General features: G+C 40.6%; 1 protein-coding gene across 1 annotated transcript in view; it reads right to left on the bottom strand.

The window, feature by feature from the left end:
• Window positions 1-416: 416 nt before the first annotated feature.
• LMBRD1 (LMBR1 domain containing 1) overlaps window positions 417-18,647 on the bottom strand; it is a 354,508-nt gene continuing 336,277 nt past the window's right edge. Inside the window, exons 15-16 of the mRNA XM_069726658.1 lie at window positions 6,918-7,009; window positions 417-1,011 (exon numbers count right to left, since the gene is read on the bottom strand). Coding sequence (XP_069582759.1) covers window positions 889-1,011; window positions 6,918-7,009 — 215 coding nt within the window. The 3' untranslated portion in view covers window positions 417-888. The remainder of the gene's footprint in view (window positions 1,012-6,917; window positions 7,010-18,647) is intronic.

Below are 18,647 nucleotides of genomic sequence, written 5' to 3'. Positions count from 1 at the left end.
GGACTCTCCTGCAGCCGGTAAGCGCCTTGAATCGCCGCTCAGCTGCGGCTTATAAAGGATAAATTCAGCGTTAGCAGCGGGAGCGCTCTGTCACACGTCCGCTCACATGGACGTTCAGGCCACGCCCCGAAGCAGCAACCTTACTAGTCCATGTCTGCTCCACAGAAGAATCTCAGAACATGACTAGGAGCTTTGTTAAACCTGCAGTCTACTCTGAACAGAAAAGGGTTTTTGAATAAAAAAAAAAGCTCAATTCACTTCTGTTCCATACTACACCTAATTCACAAATACCACCCCACATTCACTCTCCACTCTACCAATGACAACCTGACCTCTATCTCAACTATCAGTCCCTCACATCGTTTTTTTTCTAAATCTCATGCAAGAAATAAACACAAAGAGGTTGTACACAGCAATGTTCAAGACATAGTAATCTTTTATTAGCCATATATAAAATTTCACAGGCGAATTTATTTTACAAATTAAAGTGTCAGTAATTTGAAAGAAAAAATGTCTTCAAAGAAAACAAAAAAAAGGAGAAAAAAGGAAAACAACAAGAACAAAAGAATTTACTATTACACAGTTTAAAGAATATATTTGAAACTCTAGAGATTGACAAGGAGGTACCACGGCAGGGTTTCTATTGGCATCAGTTTCTTTTAGTGCATAGTTCAGAATATGTTAGCTTTACATACATTTTCCTTTTTAGATGCAGCATTTTAAATATATTTTAGTACCTGAAATAAATATTAGTAACACCAAGTTTGTGTTTAAGACAGTAATTCTTTTAACATGCCAATAATTATTCAAACAATTAAAAATACACCAGTATTTGATTACATTTTCAACTTAAAAAGTAATTTTAACAGATCATAGAAACACTGCATACTAGGAATATATAGGTGATGGGTCTTCATCATCACTTAGATCAGAATCATCATCTTCCACTTCCCCTTCAATAATGGATTTCTTCCCTTTGCAGCATGAGACAATAAGTCCAATAATGAACACCTGCAATTAACATGACAGAAATTAGGGATAAGTTTAAGCAGGAAAATATTTGGTCGTCAACTAAGGTTGTAGCAGTGCTAAGTTAGTCACTGCTTTATATTGTGATAATCTAGTACATTTACATTAGAGAGCTATTCCCATCTTCTTACATCTGTGAAATTGCAAAGGGATTGTAAAATCATGCAACTTTGACATTTGTTATTAAAATTATTCTGTTCTCAGGATAGAAGTTTATTTTTTTTTAAAATTATACAGTTAAAAGCTAGCTGCCTAGGGCACCAGCCACCACTGCAATCTGACAGCGGTAGGTGAACAGGTATCTTTCTTACCATACCTTTCCCGTAGAGGTTGCAAGCACAGCAGTGAAGCTGGAGCTCTCTGAAGCACACCATTAGCTCTCGAACCCTGCCAGAGTCAGCGCCATGGCACTTTGATGCTGCACAGGCAAAGCACCATCATAAGGCAACATTGGGTGTGCACAATTCAGCCCAGTGTTGCAATGATACCGCTGGCACAATATGACAATCATGTAGGATCGCACGCCTCCAAGGCAGTGAGGAAGCTAAGATGTGGTACACCCCTGAACAAACCCCTGATGAGAATAACTTTTTAAATGGTTATTCACATGATATTTCAAGTATAAAATTGCAAACAGATTGTAAAATACTAGAAACTTTGCAATGTACTGGTCATTAAAAATGATCAAGAATGGAGTTTTTTTATTTTTACATCTCTGACTAGGTTACTGGCCAAGTGATCATGGAAGTTCGGGTTTTGGTACCTGACCCAAACTTTATTTCAAAGTTTGTTTCGGGTACCAGAACTGTACCCAAGCTTGAACTAGAACCTCATTGAAAACAATGGGGACCTGAACTTTTGAGCTGGAAAAAATTCCCCCTCTCTCTGCAATGGCCTTTCCCCAGAACTCCGAACATTGCAATGGACTCCTGGAGAAGTCCGTATTTGACATTTAGCACCAGAGACTAACTGTCCGGTATGAACCCCAAACTTTTGAGTTCGAGTTCACTCATCTCTACTCACAAACTTTTTCAAATAGAGCCTGTAAACACTGCTCTGAATCTGGCCCAGATCACTAAAAAGCTTTGTTAGCTCCCAATCCTGGACATATTCAGTACTCAATCAATGATGTAGAGGCAAAGATGCGTCATATAGCAGCATCAAAGAGTGCACAGTATGGGCCAGTGGTACAACAATACTGCTGATCTGAATGGTCTATCAAGCAGGTGGTCATCACTCCCTGGAGAGCAGTAAGCCAGGGATTGGGGAGCGCTGCACACTAAATCAGAGAAAAACCCTTTAAGTGCTACTGAAAACCTCTTGCAATTAATCATCAGTTGTGAAACCATGTAATCAGAAAAATGAACCTTAACCACTTAGTGACCTCGCCAAATTTTTCAAATCTGACCAGTGTCACTTTATGTGGTAACTCTGAAATGCTTCAAAATGATCTCTGGGATTATAAGAATGTTTTTCGTGACACATTGTACTTTATGATAATGGTATATTTATGTCAATAATTTCTGTGTTTATTTATAAAAACATCAGAAAATTGACAAAAAATTTGCAATTTTCAAACTTTTAATGATTCCCCTTTAATCCAGACAGTCATACCTTATAAAATAATTACCATATATACTAGAGTATAAGCCGACCCTAGTATAAGTTGAGGCACCTACTTTTGCCACGAAAAACTGGGTAAGCTTATTGACTTGAGTATAAGCCAGGTATGCATTGCTGCCTCATTCCTGTCCTGCTATGCAGCTCCCCCATCCTGTTCTGGTATGTGGCTCCAAGTCCTGTCTTGGCATGTGTAGCTCCCCCGATCCTGCATGGCTCGGCTTCCCCGTCCCACTGTTGTATGCATGGCTCATGTCCCCCCTCCCACTCCCATCCTACTCCTCGCACCATTACTGCATCTCCCTTGTCCCGGCAGCTCTCCTCTCCTGTGCTGAGCGGTCACGTGGTACCGCTCATTAAGGTAATGAATATGCGCTCCATGCCTATGGGAGTGGAGACGCATACATATTCATTACCTTAATGAGCGATACCACGTGACCGCTCAGCACAGGAGAGGAGAGCTTCTGGCACTGGGACAACGGAGATGCAGGGACTAAGATGCAGCGAGGGAGGGTGAGTATGATGTCTTCTGTTAGCCGGCGGCTGCAGCTGTCACTGTGCCACAGCTGCCAGTTCCTGCCGCTGCTCCACCGCTCCCCTGCCAGCTTTCTGGACAATTGACTTGTGTATAAGCCGAGGGGGGCATTTTCAGCACAAAAAAAAATGTGCTGACAATCTTGTCTTATGAAAATCTTGTCTTATGCACGAGTATATACGGTAAATAAAATTTTTCTCATGTCTGCTTTACATCAACACTTTTTAAAATATACTTTTATTTTGTGAGGATGTTAGAAGGTTTAAAATTGTAGCAGCAATTTTTATTTTTTTCAAGAAATTTACAAAACGTATTTTTTTAGGGACCTATTCAGTTTTGAAATAACTATGGGAGACCTATATGTTTTAAAATATCCAAACGTGAGACCATTTTAAAAACAGCACGCCTCAACGTATTCAAAACTGCTATCAGGAAGTTTTTAACTCTTTGGGTGTTTTTGAAGAATGAATGCAAAGTGGCATATCAGGAAGGAAAAGTGCTATTTTTATCACCTAAATGTTGCTAACTTTTGAACAGGCCGCTATAACCAGCAGATTCTAAGACCAATATTTGGCCATGGCAAATATCAGGACCATAGAATCAATCTCACAATGCCAATGGAGTTAAAGAGGAAGCACCACACACTGTTAACCATCTAGGTGACGTAGTCACTCTTGACAGAAGCATCTAAGGGGTTAAAAAACCTTAGTTGGTGACATCATTAGAGGCCGATGCAGCAAGGTGTCAGCTACAGTGGGGCAAAAAAGTATTTAGTCAGTCAGCAATAGTGCAAGTTCCACCACTTAAAAAGATGAGAGGCGTCTGTAATTTACATCATAGGTAGACCTCAACTATGGGAGACAAACTGAGAAAAAAAAATCCAGAAAATCACATTGTCTGTTTTTCTAACATTTTATTTGCATATTATGGTGGAAAATAAGTATTTGGTCAGAAACAAAATTTCATCTCAATACTTTTTAATATATCCTTTGTTGGCAATGACAGAGGTCAAACGTTTTCTGTAAGTCTTCACAAGGTTGCCACACACTGTTGTTGGTATGTTGGCCCATTCCTCCATGCAGATCTCCTCTAGAGCAGTGATGTTTTTGGCTTTTCGCTTGGCAACACGGACTTTCAACTCCCTAGAGAAAGGTTTTCTATAGGGTTGAGATCTGGAGACTGGCTAGGCCACTCCAAAACCTTGAAATGCTTCTTATGAAGCCACTCCTTCGTTGCCCTGGCGGTGTGCTTTGGATCATTGTCATGTTGAAAGACCCAGCCACGTTTCATCTTCAATGCCCTTGCTGATGGAAGGAGGTTTGCACTCAAAATCTCAGGATACATGGCCCCATTCATTCTTTCATGTACCCGGATCAGTCGTCCTGGCCCCTTTGCAGAGAAACAGCCCCAAAGCATGATGTTTCCACCACCATGCTTTACAGTAGGTATGGTGTTTGATGGATGCAACTCAGTATTCTTTTTCCTCCAAACACGACAAGTTGTGTTTCTACCAAACAGTTCCAGTTTGGTTTCATCAGACCATAGGACATTCTCCCAAAACTCCTCTGGATCATCCAAATGCTCTCTAGCAAACTTCAGACGGGCCCGGACATGTACTGGCTTAAGCAGTGGGACACGTCTGGCACTGCAGGACCTGAGTCCATGGCAGCGTAGTGTGTTACTTATGGTAGGCCTTGTTACATTGGTCCCAGCTCTCTGCAGTTCATTCACTAGGTCCCCCCGCGTGGTTCTGGGATTTTTGCTCACCGTTCTTGTGATCATTCTGACCCCACGGGGTGGGATTTTGCGTGGAGCCCCAGATCGAGGGAGATTATCAGTGGTCTTGCATGTCTTACATTTTCTAATTATTGCTCCCACTGTTGATTTCTTCACTCCAAGCTGGTTGGCTATTGCAGATTCAGTCTTCCCAGCCTGGTGCAGGGCTACAATTTTGTTTCTGGTGTCCTTTGACAGCTCTTTGGTCTTCACCATAGTGGAGTTTGGAGTCAGACTGTTTGAGGGTGTGCACAGGTGTCTTTTTATACTGATAACAAGTTTAAACAGGTGCCATTACTACAGGTAATGAGTGGAGGAAAGAGGAGACGCTTAAAGAAGTTACAGGTCTGTGAGAGCCAGAAATCTTGATTGTTTGTTTCTGACCAAATACTTATTTTCCACCATAATATGCAAATAAAATGTTAAAAAAAACAGAATGTGATTTTCTGGATTTTTTTTTCTCAGTTTGTCTCCCATAGTTGAGGTCTACCTATGATGTAAATTACAGACACCTCTCATCTTTTTAAGTGGTGGAACTTGCACTATTGCTGACTGACTAAATACTTTTTTGCCCCACTGTATAGTGAACAGCTGCTGCATTTTCACCAGTCAAGGGATGCTATTGTCCGATTTGTGAGGTCAGTAAAGACTTATTGGTTGTGAATACGGGGTTCAGTTGGTCATATACACCATAGTAGATGAAAAGTGGTTGTTTGGGACAAGGTTTTTAAAAATTACTTTAAATCCAAATAAAATGTATTTTTATTATATATCTTGCTAACAGCTTTTCCTTTCTTGCTAAAGCTCACATTATTTTCTGTTAGAGTTTTTTCTGTATGTGTGCGTGATAATAAACATCACGCACATGGGCAGAGTAAAGTGCTCTCTCACAGCGCATGTACTATGTTTGAAGCAACTGCTCACAGTGCATGTATGGTTCACAGTACCTATATTTGTGACATCACTTATGATGACCTGTCCATTGGCGAAAAGAAAAATTGCATAACATTTGGAGAAAAAAGTAATAAAAAAAAAAAATCAAAAACAACCAACCAATCTTACTTGAATGAATAAAATTGGGGCTGAAAATAATTTTCACAATTGGGTTTCATCAACAATTTTGCACTATATGCCTCCTATAGCCATTGTACTACCCTGTGTATTGCTGGTTGAAAAATGTGTTAACAGGGTCGGCCTCATAATCTTTATCTGACAACATTTTTGGAGGACATCATTCTGTGCCACTTATTGTTGTATAGCTTTGGTAGGTTCTTATCCTGCATTTATTAGTGTGGCGTCCCTTGAAGACCGAACACCTTTCCAGTTCATAACAAGTCAGCTAGTGGTGGAATTTGTGACCAGACCGATCCATCAGTCTTGTCAAATTGAAATCCTCACATGAGAAAAGGGCTTTTCTATTCGAGAAGACTGACGGACAGCTCTGGTGACATGTTCATCCACCAGCAGCCAAATTATTTTTAGATCTAATTGCATGCATTTAGTGAAAAAAAAATTGCCCCCAAAAGGTGGACAACCCATTTACGAATACACAAAGCGTTTCCACTTGTAATTGTTTCAATAGAAAGTAGTTAAGCATTTTTAAAATAATCTTTCCCAGTACCTACAAAGTTTGATTAGCTGTAGATCATGTTGAAAACACGGAGGTCCACTCAAAAAAATCTCACGTCTATAGCCAACCTTTTTCTTTTTTACTTTTTATAACAAAGAAAAAAATTCACAAACGTTTGTTTCCTATTAGTTTAGCCAGAAAATTACTTTACAAATACTCATCTAAGATAATAATGTAGTGATTTTTTTGTGGTGTTATATGAAAACAATATACATCTCTGAATACAGGTAAGAATAATGGAAATTCTGCATTATTGTATCCTGCATCTCTCGCAGGATCTCCAATGGAAGTTCTTAAAGTAGCCTTAAACAAAGAATTTGTACTTACACCGATAAACACCCAATTGCCAAAGTAATAGATGGTGCCGAAAAACCAAAACTTATGCAGAAACAAGTATGTTCTAGTAACTGTACACTGATCTGGAAAAGAAAGAAGAGAATTTATATAAATACCTATTGGAAATACAGTACAAAGTGTCTATAGCAGTATTGTACAACAGCAAATGGCGGTTTGTAGAGGGAGCGCTAGCGGCCGTCCCAATGAGGAGGAAATAAGTGCGCAGGTCCCCGCAGCTCCAGCCAGATACCCCACAGCGGGGGAGAAAGACTTGCAACAGGAACAGAATAGCCGGTCTCAGGAGCGCAGAAGGAGAACACAGACACCAGTTAGGGTAAAACCACAACGCGTCTCAAAGGCGTGCGCCGTCTTCTTCAGATGGAAATATAGCTAAATATCACCTGAAGAAGACGGCGCTCGCCGTTGAAACGCGGTGTGGTTTTACCCTAACTGGTGTCTGTGTTCTCCTTCTGTGCTCCCGAGACCGGCTATTCTGTTGCTGTTGCAAGTCTATAGCAGTATTGGCATTTTACCTTCTAAAAGATCAAATGATACAGTGTTTACAAAAACAAGAAGAATCCAATACTTTTTTTTGCTACAGAAGTCTTGATGCAGGTACCGATATCCATACCAAAATATGACAAGTATATTTACATATCTCTACAACTGAAAAAAAAAAGCTCACACAGTACGCTTATTATTAAGCCTGTTAACTGCTCTGTGTGCACGCATATACAGTGGGGCAAAAAAGTATTTAGTCAGTCAGCAATAGTGCAAGTTCCACCACTTAAAAAGATGAGAGGCGTCTGTAATTTACATCATAGGTAGACCTCAACTATGGGAGACAAACTGAGAAAAAAAAATCCAGAAAATCACATTGTCTGTTTTTTTAACATTTTATTTGCATATTATGGTGGAAAATAAGTATTTGGTCAGAAACAATCAATCAAGATTTCTGGCTTCTCACAGACCTGTAACTTCTTCTTTAAGAGTCTCCTCTTTCCTCCACTCATTACCTGTAGTAATGGCACCTGTTTAAACTTGTTATCAGTATAAAAAGACACCTGTGCACAACCTCAAACAGTCTGACTCCAAACTCCACTATGGTGAAGACCAAAGAGCTGTCAAAGGACACCAGAAACAAAATTGTAGCCCTGCACCAGGCTGGGAAGACTGAATCTGCAATAGCCATCCAGCTTGGAGTGAAGAAATCAACAGTGGGAGCAATAATTAGAAAATGTAAGACATACAAGACCACTGATAATCTCCCTCGATCTGGGGCTCCACGCAAAATCCCACCCCGTGGGGTCAGAATGATCACAAGAACGGTGAGCAAAAATCCCAGAACCACGCGGGGGACCTAGTGAATGAACTGCAGAGAGCTGGGACCAATGTAACAAGGCCTACCATAAGCAACACACTACGCCACCATGGACTCAGATCCTGCAGTGCCAGACGTGTCCCACTGCTTAAGCCAGTACATGTCCGGGCCCGTCTGAAGTTTGCTAGAGAGCATTTGGATGATCCAGAGGAGTTTTGGGAGAATGTCCTATGGTCTGTTGAAACCGAACTGGAACTGTTTGGTAGAAACACAACTTGTCGTGTTTGGAGGAAAAAGAATACTGAGTTGCATCCATCAAACACCATACCTAGGATAAAGCATGGTGGTGGAAACATCATGCTTTGGGGCTGTTTCTCTTCAAAGGGGCCAGGACGACTGATCCGGGTACATGAAAGAATGAATGGGGCCATGTATCGTGAGATTTTGAGTGCAAACCTCCTTCCATCAGCAAGGGCATTGAAGATGAAACGTGGCTGGGTCTTTCAACATGACAATGATCCAAAGCAAACCGCCAGGGCAATGAAGGAGTGGCTTCGTAAGAAGCATTTCAAGGTCCTGGAGTGGCCTAGCCAGTCTCCAGATCTCAACCCTATAGAAAACCTTTGGAGGGAGTTGAAAGTCCATGTTGCCAAGCGAAAAGCCAAAAACATCACTGCTCTAGAGGAGATCTGCATGGAGGAATGGGCCAACATACCAACAACAGTGTGTGGCAACCTTGTGAAGACTTACAGAAAACGTTTGACCTCTGTCATTGCCAACAAAGGATATATTACAAAGTATTGAGATGAAATTTTGTTTCTGACCAAATACTTATTTTCCACCATAATGTGCAAATAAAATGTTAAAAAAACAGACAATGTGATTTTCTGGATTTTTTTTTCTCAGTTTGTCTCCCATAGTTGAGGTCTACCTATGATGTAAATTACAGACGCCTCTCATCTTTTTAAGTGGTGGAACTTGCACTATTGCTGACTGACTAAATACTTTTTTGCCCCACTGTAGGACCCGATGAGCTGTGCATGTCAGAATGGTTTTTGAGTGATTAGTCGGTGTATAAGGACTCTAATCTCCACTGAATGAAAATGTTTAGGTGGGAATAATTTAGTTAAAATTAGTACACCTTATTTACACCTAGGTCTTGTGAACAAGTACTTATTCTGCCCCTGAATATAATATAGAACAATAAAGGCAATCTGGGGGATGATGCCATGCTTTACTCCAATTCTCAATGAAATGGATAAATATGGCAAGTCCCGTATGGCTAGTCACATTGCCTAAACCCACAGCCTGTTCCTCCATCAATTTTGTAATCTTTTGGGTCAAGCTCACATATGGTGGTTGCTAAAATGCTGAAACTGTAAAGACAAGCAGAGCAGTGCGATCTCCAAATTAATTTGCAGCCAAAAGCATCTAGATTGTTATTGGCAATGTTCTTTTGCAGCTACAGCAGTTTCAGTAATTATTAGCATAAGTATGAACTTATTCTTGGTTAAAACAGACCTAGTGCCTCCTGAAAAAGTATACAATTTCTCAATTAGTGATAACTCTTGCGCTATAAAAGAGAGCAAGAGATTGAAGTCAAACTCTGTCTCAATTTGACAACTGTGTGATACTTCCTGCTTTTAAGCCTAGAGATACCACTTTATGCGGAACACAAACACAGGGGTATGTGCGCTACCATTTTATACTTAATTCTAAATATAGAGGCAATTTAATGCAAGATTGATTCCAGAACAGCAGGATGCGGTTAGAAGCAGTACCCAAGCCTACTGTAGTTCTGTCTGTCTGTGAACAGTCTAAAAACAAAGTGAGCAAATACTCTGTAGTAAGCAAATCATAATAGAACATGTAAATAACAATATTACATGGAAATAATATAGGGTATCTAGTAACACCATTTCGATAAAAAACATGCAAAAGAAATCCCACAACAAGTTGTACCAAATTGGGATGATCCCACCTCTAATATTAAAACCTCACCTTGTAAGGAGGACCCAGGCCCAACTGTTCAGACACTTGCCCATGGAAAGCTATATACAGTAGATGAGATGCCTAGCTCAAAAAGGGGAGCCACTCCCCTGATTGTACAAAGTACAAGACACCACAGCAAAATCAAAGAAATGAGTGAGAACATAAGTTGATATAAGTGTAATGTGTAAGAGCATGTTCAAACTGTGTCCATTACAGAATGCATGAATCTTCGATAAACCTTTTAAGGGCAGCTGGTTACTTTTGCAGATTAAGCCTTTACATGCCGATATCCCTTCCCATTGCAGATTAATCTTTTATAAGCAGCTAGGTCCTCTCCTTTCGGATTAACCCTTTAGAAGCAGCTGTAAACCCTTCATGGGGATGCATATTACAAAGCTGATAAATAACAATATTCCATATAAAAGTAATATTTAAGCTTTTAACCCAAAGTTAGATATTCTGATGTAATTCACGAACCTTTGGTATGAAATGGTGCTTTAATTAATTTTTTTAAATATTTTATTTGGGTGTTTATGGCCAAATGGAGCTGTCAAAATAATAAAATATGCCAAACCCTGACAGATCTAACAACAAGGCTCTAATTTGCCAATCTAGATAATGATTAGAATCATCACACAGTTGGAACATTGAAGAAAAAAAGACTAAAAGTTGCAAAGTGAAAGTAAAGCCTTTGTCACTGTTCTAATTACAGATTAGTCTTGTAAATCAATTCACTCAATTGTAATGTTTTTCTCATAACCAATTAGCCCTCCTATAACTCTCTCGATAGAGATATTAAATTGCCCTCATTATTTCTGCCACTGATTCAAAGTATTACGTAGGGTTCGATATTGCACAAAAAATGATTTGGTGTTATTAACATCATCATTAAACAACATACATTAAGATGATTTTAAACAAATATACAGACACATGTATGTATATATAAAATAATAACATTCAGGCACGTAGTCAAATTACCGTATTATAAACGTGAAAAGTTTTAGGTATAGGCAATAAAACAGAAACAGACTACCGGTATTTTAGTTTGTCTGCTTGAGTGAAAGTCTCAAATAGTAATTACTAGTAATAACCTGTAAATGTAGTTTTAAGACAAGTTCTGGATCCCTTAAAATGCATTCTTTTCACACATTGCCTGTGGTTTTATCAATAAATTGTTCCGCCAGACTGACTGTGTACTACAAAACAGCAGTAATTATTTTTTCTTTCTTGTTTTCATTACGTTCAAAGTTTTCAAATGATATACTAAATTCCTGCAATATTTTTTTTCCTTTAATTAACCCCTTAAGCCCCGAGGGTGGTTTGCACGTTAATGACCAGGCCAATTTTTACAATTCTGACCACTGTCCCTTTATGAGGTTATAACTCTGGAACGCTTCAATGGATCTTGGCGATTCTGACATTGTTTTCTCGTGACATATTGTACTTCATTTTAGTAGTAACATTTATTCGATATAACTTGCGTTTATTTGTGAAAAAAACGGAAATTTGGCGAAAATTTAGAAAATTTCGCAATTTTCCAACTTTAAATTTTTATGCCCTTAAATCACAGAGATATGTCACGCAAAATACTTAATAAGTAACATTTCCCACATGTCTACTTTACATCAGCACAATTTTGGAACCAAAATTTTTTTTTGTTAGGGCGTTATAAGGGTTAAAAGTTGACCAGCAATTTCTCATTTTTACAACACCATTTTTTTTTTTAGGGACCACATCTCATTTGATGTCATTTTGAGGGGTCTATATGATAGAAAATACCCAAGTGTGACACCATTCTAAAAACTACACCCCTCAAGGTGCTCAAAACCACATTCAAGAAGTTTATTAACCCTTCAGGGGTTTCACAGGAATTTTTGGAATGTTTAAATAAAAATGAATATTTAACTTTTTTTCACACAAAATTTATTTCAGCTCCAATTTGTTTTATTTTACCAAGGGTAACAGGATAAAATGGATGCCAAACATTGTTGTACAATCTGTACTGAGTACGCTGATACCCCATATGTGGGGGTAAACCACTGTTTGGGCGCATGGCAGAGCTCGGAAGGAAAGGAGCGCCATTTGACTTTTAAATGCAAAATTGACAGGAATTGAGATGGGACGCCATGTTGCGTTTGGAGAGCCCCTCATGTGCCTAAACATTGCAACCCCTCACAAGTGACACCATTTTGGAAAGTAGACACCCTAAGGAACTTATCTAGATGTGTGGTGACCACTTTGACCCACCAATTGCTTCACAGAAGTTTATAATGCAGAGCCGTAAAAATAAAAAAATCATATTTTTTCACAAAAATGATCTTTTCGCCCCCAATTTTTTGTTTTCCCAAGAGTAAGAGAAGAAATTGGACCTCAAAAATTGTTGGCCAATTTGTCCTGAGTACGCTGATACCCCATATATGGGTGTAAACCATTGTTTGGGCGTATGGCAGAGCTCGGAAGGGAAGTAGCGCCATTTTACTTTTCAATGCAAAATTGACTGGAATTGAGATGGGATGCCATGTTGCGTTTGGAGAGCCCCTGATGTGCCTAAACATTGAAATCCCCACAAGTGACACCATTTTGGAAAGTAGACCCCTTAAGGAACTTATCTAGAGGTGTGGTGAGCACTTTGACCCAACAAGTGCTTCACAGAAGTTCATAATGCAGAGCCGTAAAAATAAAAAATCATATTTTTTCACAAAAATAATCTTTTCGCCACCAATTTTTTATTTTCCCAAGGGTAAGAGAAGAAATTAGACCACAAAAGTTGTTGTGCAATTTGTCCCGAGTGCAACGATACCCCATATGTGGGGGTAAACCACTGTTTGGGCGCATGGCAGAAATCGGAAGGAAAGGAGCGCCATTTGACTTTTCAATGCAAAATTGACTGGAATTGAGATGGGACGCCATGTTGCGTTTGGAGAGCCCCTGATGTGCCTAAACATTGGAACCCCTCACAAGTGACACCATTTTGAAAAGTAGACCCCTTAAGGAACTTATCTAGATGTGTGGTGAGCACTTTGACCCAACAAGTGCTTCACAGAAGTTTATAATGCAGAGCCGTAAAAATAAAAAAGCTTATTTTTTCACAAAAATGATTTTTCGCCCCCAATTTTTAATTTTCCCAAGGGTAAGAGAAGAAATTAGACCACAAAAGTTGTTGTGCAATTTGTCCTGAGTGCGATGATACCCCATATGTGGGGGTAAACCACTTTTTGGGTGCATAGCAGAGCTCGGAAGGGAAGGAGCGCCATTTGACTTTTCAATGCAAAATTGACTGGAATTAAGATGGGACGCCATGTTGGTTTGGAGAGCCCCTGATGTGCCTAAACATTAAAACCCCCCACAATGGACACCATTTTGGAAACTAGACCCCCTAAGGAACTTATCTAGATGTGTTTTGAGAGCTTTGAACCCCCAAGTGTTTCACTACAGTTTATAACGCAGAGCCGTTAAAATAATTTTTTTTTTTTTCGCAAAAATGATTTTTTAGCCCCCAGCTTTGTATTTTTACAAGGGTAACAGAATAAATTGGACCCCAAAAGTTGTTGTTCAATTTGTCCTGAGTACGCTAATACCCCATATGTGGGGGGGGGAACCACTGTTTGGGCGCATGGCAGAGCTCGGAAGGGAAGGAGCGCCATTTGGAATGCAGACTTAGATGGATTGGTCTGCAGGCGTCACGTTGCATTTGCAGAGCCCCTGATGTACCCAAACAGTAGAAACCACCCACAAGTGACCTCATATTGGAAACTAGACCTCCCACGGAACTTATCTAGATGTGTTGTGAAAACTTTGAACCCCCAAGTGTTTCACTACAGTTTACAACGCAGAGCCGTGAACATAAAAAATCCTTTTTTTCCCACAAAAATGATTTTTAGCCCCCCAAATTTTTATTTTCCCAAGGATAACAAGAGAACTTGGACCCAAAAAGTTGTTGTCCAATTTGTCTCGAGTACGATGATACCCCATATGTTGGGGTAAACCCCTGTTTGGGCGCACGGAAGAGCTCGGAAGTGAAGGAGCACTGTTTTACTTTTTCAATGCAGAATTGGCTGGAATTGAGATCGGACGCCATGTCGCGTTTGGAGAGCCCCTGATGTGTCTAAACAGTGGAAACCCCCCAATTATAAATGAAACCCTAATCCAAACGCACCCCTAACCCTAATCCCAACTGTAACCCTTACCACACACCTAACCCTGACACACCCCTAATTCTAATCCCAACCCTAATCCCAACCGTAAATGTAATCCAAACCCTAACCCTAGCCCTAACCCTAATGGGAAAATGGAAATAAATACATTTTTTTTAATTTTATTATTTTTCCCTAAGGCTAGGTTCACATTGCGTTAGGGAAATCCGTTTAGCACTAGCGGATTGCGCTAACGCAATGTCTTTTTAGGTGTCGTGTTTAGTGGTCGCGTTAACGTCCCCGGTCTGGAAGATCGGGGATCAGACCTCGGGCGCGCCGCGGACGCTGCAAGCAGCGTCTGAGGCGCGCCACAAAAGAATGGCACCTTGCTAGCGCGAGCCAAAAATGGCACGCTCTAGCGATGCGCTACACCCAAAAATCACATTGCTGTCAATGGTTGTGCTAACGGACCCGTTGCACGGCGTTAATTGTGACATTTTCGCCGTGCAACGCTGTCCGTTAGCGTTAACCCATTAACGCAATGTGAACCTAGTCTAACTAAGGGGGTGATGAAGGGGGGTTTGATTTACTTTTATAGCGTTTTTTATATCGGATTTTTATGATTGGCAGCCGTCACACACTAAAAGACGCTTTTTACAGCAAAAAAGTTTTTGCGTCTCCACATTTTGAGACCTATAATTTTTCCATATTTTGGTCCACAGAGTCATGCGAGGTCTTGTTTTTTGCGGGACGAGTTGACGTTTTTATCGGTTACATTTTCGGACATGTGACAGTTTTTGATCGCTTTTTATTCCGATTTTTTGTGAGGCAGAATGACCAAAAACCAGCTATTCATGAATTTCTTTTGGGGGAGGCGTTTATACCGTTCCGCGTTTGGTAAAATTGATGAAGCAGTTTTATTCTTCGGGTCAGTACGATTACAGCGATACCTCATTTATATCATTTTTTTTATGTTTTGGCGCTTTTATACGATAAAAGCTATTTTATAGAAAAAATAATTATTTTGGCATCGATTTATTCTGAGGACTATAACTTTTTTATTTTTTTGGATATGATGCTATATGGCGGCTCGTTTTTTGCGGGACAAGATGACGTTTTCAGAGCTACCATGGTTATTTATATCCGTCTTTTTGATCGCGTGTTATTCCACTTTTTGTTCAGCGTTATGATAATAAAGCGTTGTTTTTTGGCTCGTTTTTTTTTTTTTTCTTACGGTGTTCACTGAAGGGGTTAACTAGTGGGCCAGTTTTATAGGTCGGGTCGTTACGGACGCGGCGATACTAAATATGTGTACTTTTATTGTTTTTTTTTATGTAAAGAAATGTATTTATGGGAATAATATTTTTTTTTTTTCTGCTTTATTTAGGAATTTTTTTATTTTTTTTTTTTACAAGTGTGGAAATTTTTTTTTTTTACTTTTTCACTTTGTCCCAGGGGGGGACAATACAGATCACCGATCTGACAGTGTGCACAGCACTCTGTTAGATCGGTGATCTGACATACAGCCGGGCAGGATTAGAGCTGCAGCTGCAGCCTGATCCTGACCCGGAAGTGCTCCCTGCAGGACCCGGATGCAGCCCGGCGGCCATTTTGGATCCGGGGACTGCAGGGAGAAGACGCTCGGTACACGGTGAGTACATCACCGTGTACCGATCGTCTCAGGGAAGCCCGCAGGGAGCCCCCTCCCTGCGCGATGCTTCCCTGCACCGCCGGCACACCGCGATCATCTTTGATCGCGGTGTGCCGGGGGTTAATGTGCCGGGAGCGGTCCGTGACCGCTCCTGGCACATAGTGCCGGATGTCAGCTGCGATAGGCAGCTGACACCCGGCCGCGATCGGCCGCGCTCCCCCCGTGAGCGCGGCCGATCGCATATGACGTACTATCCCGTCCCTGGGAATTAAGTCCCAGGTCACCTGGACGGGATAGTACGTCATGGGATTAAGGGGTTAAAAGAGCCTTAATTTATTTTTTGGCTACTAAAAGAACAAGAAAGAACTGAAATTAAATACAAAATGCCCACTTTAGATGAACAGGTTAGTGCCTACAGAATTATGTGGCATGAGTGGGTCTACATGTAACTATATATGTGCACACATACATACCCCATACATACATATATACAAACAGTTGTCATGATCCAGTCTAGAGTTTGTTTTCTGCTATCCTCTCTCTGGACTGGTCATGCGGGGGTTAACACCCTCTGCCTCATTTTGGAGCTGGCTGGGCTTTTTCAGTCCTCTGCAGTCTGCTGGCCAGCATCAGTGATGGTTCATGCTTCCAGGCTAGAGCAGCTGACCCATATAACCTGGTGATCCTTCTGCCTCTGACTTCCCGTATTTGTGCGAGACCCGTTTGGGGGACTTAGTGTTTGTCTGGTGGTTTTCCTTACAGTGTATGACTCGGCCTGATCTCTGAATCCCGCCTCTTGCTTTCCATCTTTGATACCTCGTACCCCGACTGGCTTTGACTTCTGGCTTGTACCCCGACTTCATCTTACGTCTCACATTTTGGATACCGCACTCCCGTTTAGATCTGACTTATGGCTTGTCTCTGACTTTGCACATTGCTGTAACCCCTGTACTTCTACACCTGACAGTTTCTGACTCTGCTCATCTGACCACTCTTTCGTTACAACTGTATGGCTGCTCAGTGTTTGCTACACTGAGTGTGCAATCTCTTCCCTCACCAGCACACCCTGGTAGAGGCTGCGCTAATCTGCACTGCAGCTGCATCACAGTTGTGCTCAAAAGTTTACATACCCCGGCAGAATTTTTTCTTTCTTGGTCTTTAAAAGAATGAATTTGTTAATCACAGTTTGAACGCTGCTGAATGGCATTACCAGTTCCTTGGATATCTTTCTGTATCCCTTTCCTGTTTTATACAGTTAAACTACCTTTTCCCAAAGATCCATTGACAATTCTTTTGCTTTTCCCATGACTCACAATCCTGAAATGTAAGTAGCTGGATGAAAGATGGAAGTGTCTGGATCTCAGAAAACTCACTCAGCTTTTTTGCACACACACTGATTACAATCAAACAGGTCACAGGTGAGGATGTCACCTTTAGTAGCTGCCATTCAAACACATGTGTGTCAACTTCTGTGCATGTTATCAGGCCAAAATCACCAGGGTATGTAGACTTTTGATCAGGATCATTTGGATGTTTTGGGATGTCATTATGATTTAAGAGAGAAAACAGTAGATTGACAATAAATGGCATCACCCAACCATGAGTGGAGAAAAAGTTTTGGTCATTCATATTCTCTGAAAAAAGGCCAAGAAAGCTAAAATTCTGTCGGGGTATATAAATTTTTGAGCACAACTGTACATAGACACATATATATATATATATGTATGTGTATATATATATATATATATATATATATATATATATGTATGTATGTATGTGTGTATATGTATACACATACACACACACACACACACACACACATGTACATGCTGTCCTTTTCATTGCCATATTCCATGAGATGGTTCTACTCATTCATTGGAGTCCAGCTGTGTTAAATTAAACTGATAATACTTGATTTGGAAAGGCACACAACTGTCTATATAAGACTTCACAGCTCAAAGTGCATGTCAGACCAAAAGAGAATCATGAGGTCAAAAGAACTGGCCAAGGAGCTCAGAGACAGAATTACGGCAAGGCACAGATCTGGCCAAGGTTACAACAGAAGTTCTGCAGTACTCAAGGTTCCTAAGAGCACAGTAGCCTCCATAATCCTTAAATGGAAGAAGTTTGGGACCACCTGAAGTCTTTCTAGACTTGGCAGTCAGGCCAAACTGAGCAATCGTGGGAGAGGAGCCTTGGTGAGAGAGGTAAAGAAGAACCCCAAGATCACTGTGGCTGAGCTCCAGAGCTGAAGTAGGGACATGGGAGAAAGTTCCACAAAGTTAACTATCACTGCAGACCTCCACCTGTCGGGCCTTTATGGCAGAGTGGCCTGACGGAAGCCTCTCCTCAGTGTAAGACATGAAAGCCCGCATAGTTTTCAAAAAATGCATGAAGGACTCCCATACTATGAGAAATAACATTCTCTGGTCTGAAGATAGACCTTTTTCACGATAATTCTAAATGGTATGTGTGGCGAAAACCAGGTACTGCTCATCACTTGCCCAATACAATCACAACAGTGAAACATGGTGGTGGCACCATCATGCTATGGTGTTGTTTTTCAGCTGCAGAGACAGGATGACCAGTTGTCTTTGAAGGAAATATGAATGCGGCCAAGA

The sequence above is a fragment of the Ranitomeya imitator genome, chromosome 5, assembly GCF_032444005.1.
Source record: "Ranitomeya imitator isolate aRanImi1 chromosome 5, aRanImi1.pri, whole genome shotgun sequence".
NCBI classification, from domain to species: domain Eukaryota; kingdom Metazoa; phylum Chordata; class Amphibia; order Anura; family Dendrobatidae; genus Ranitomeya; species Ranitomeya imitator.
Note: the sequence above shows the minus strand (reverse complement) of the source record. Positions and strands in the feature narration are given on the sequence as shown.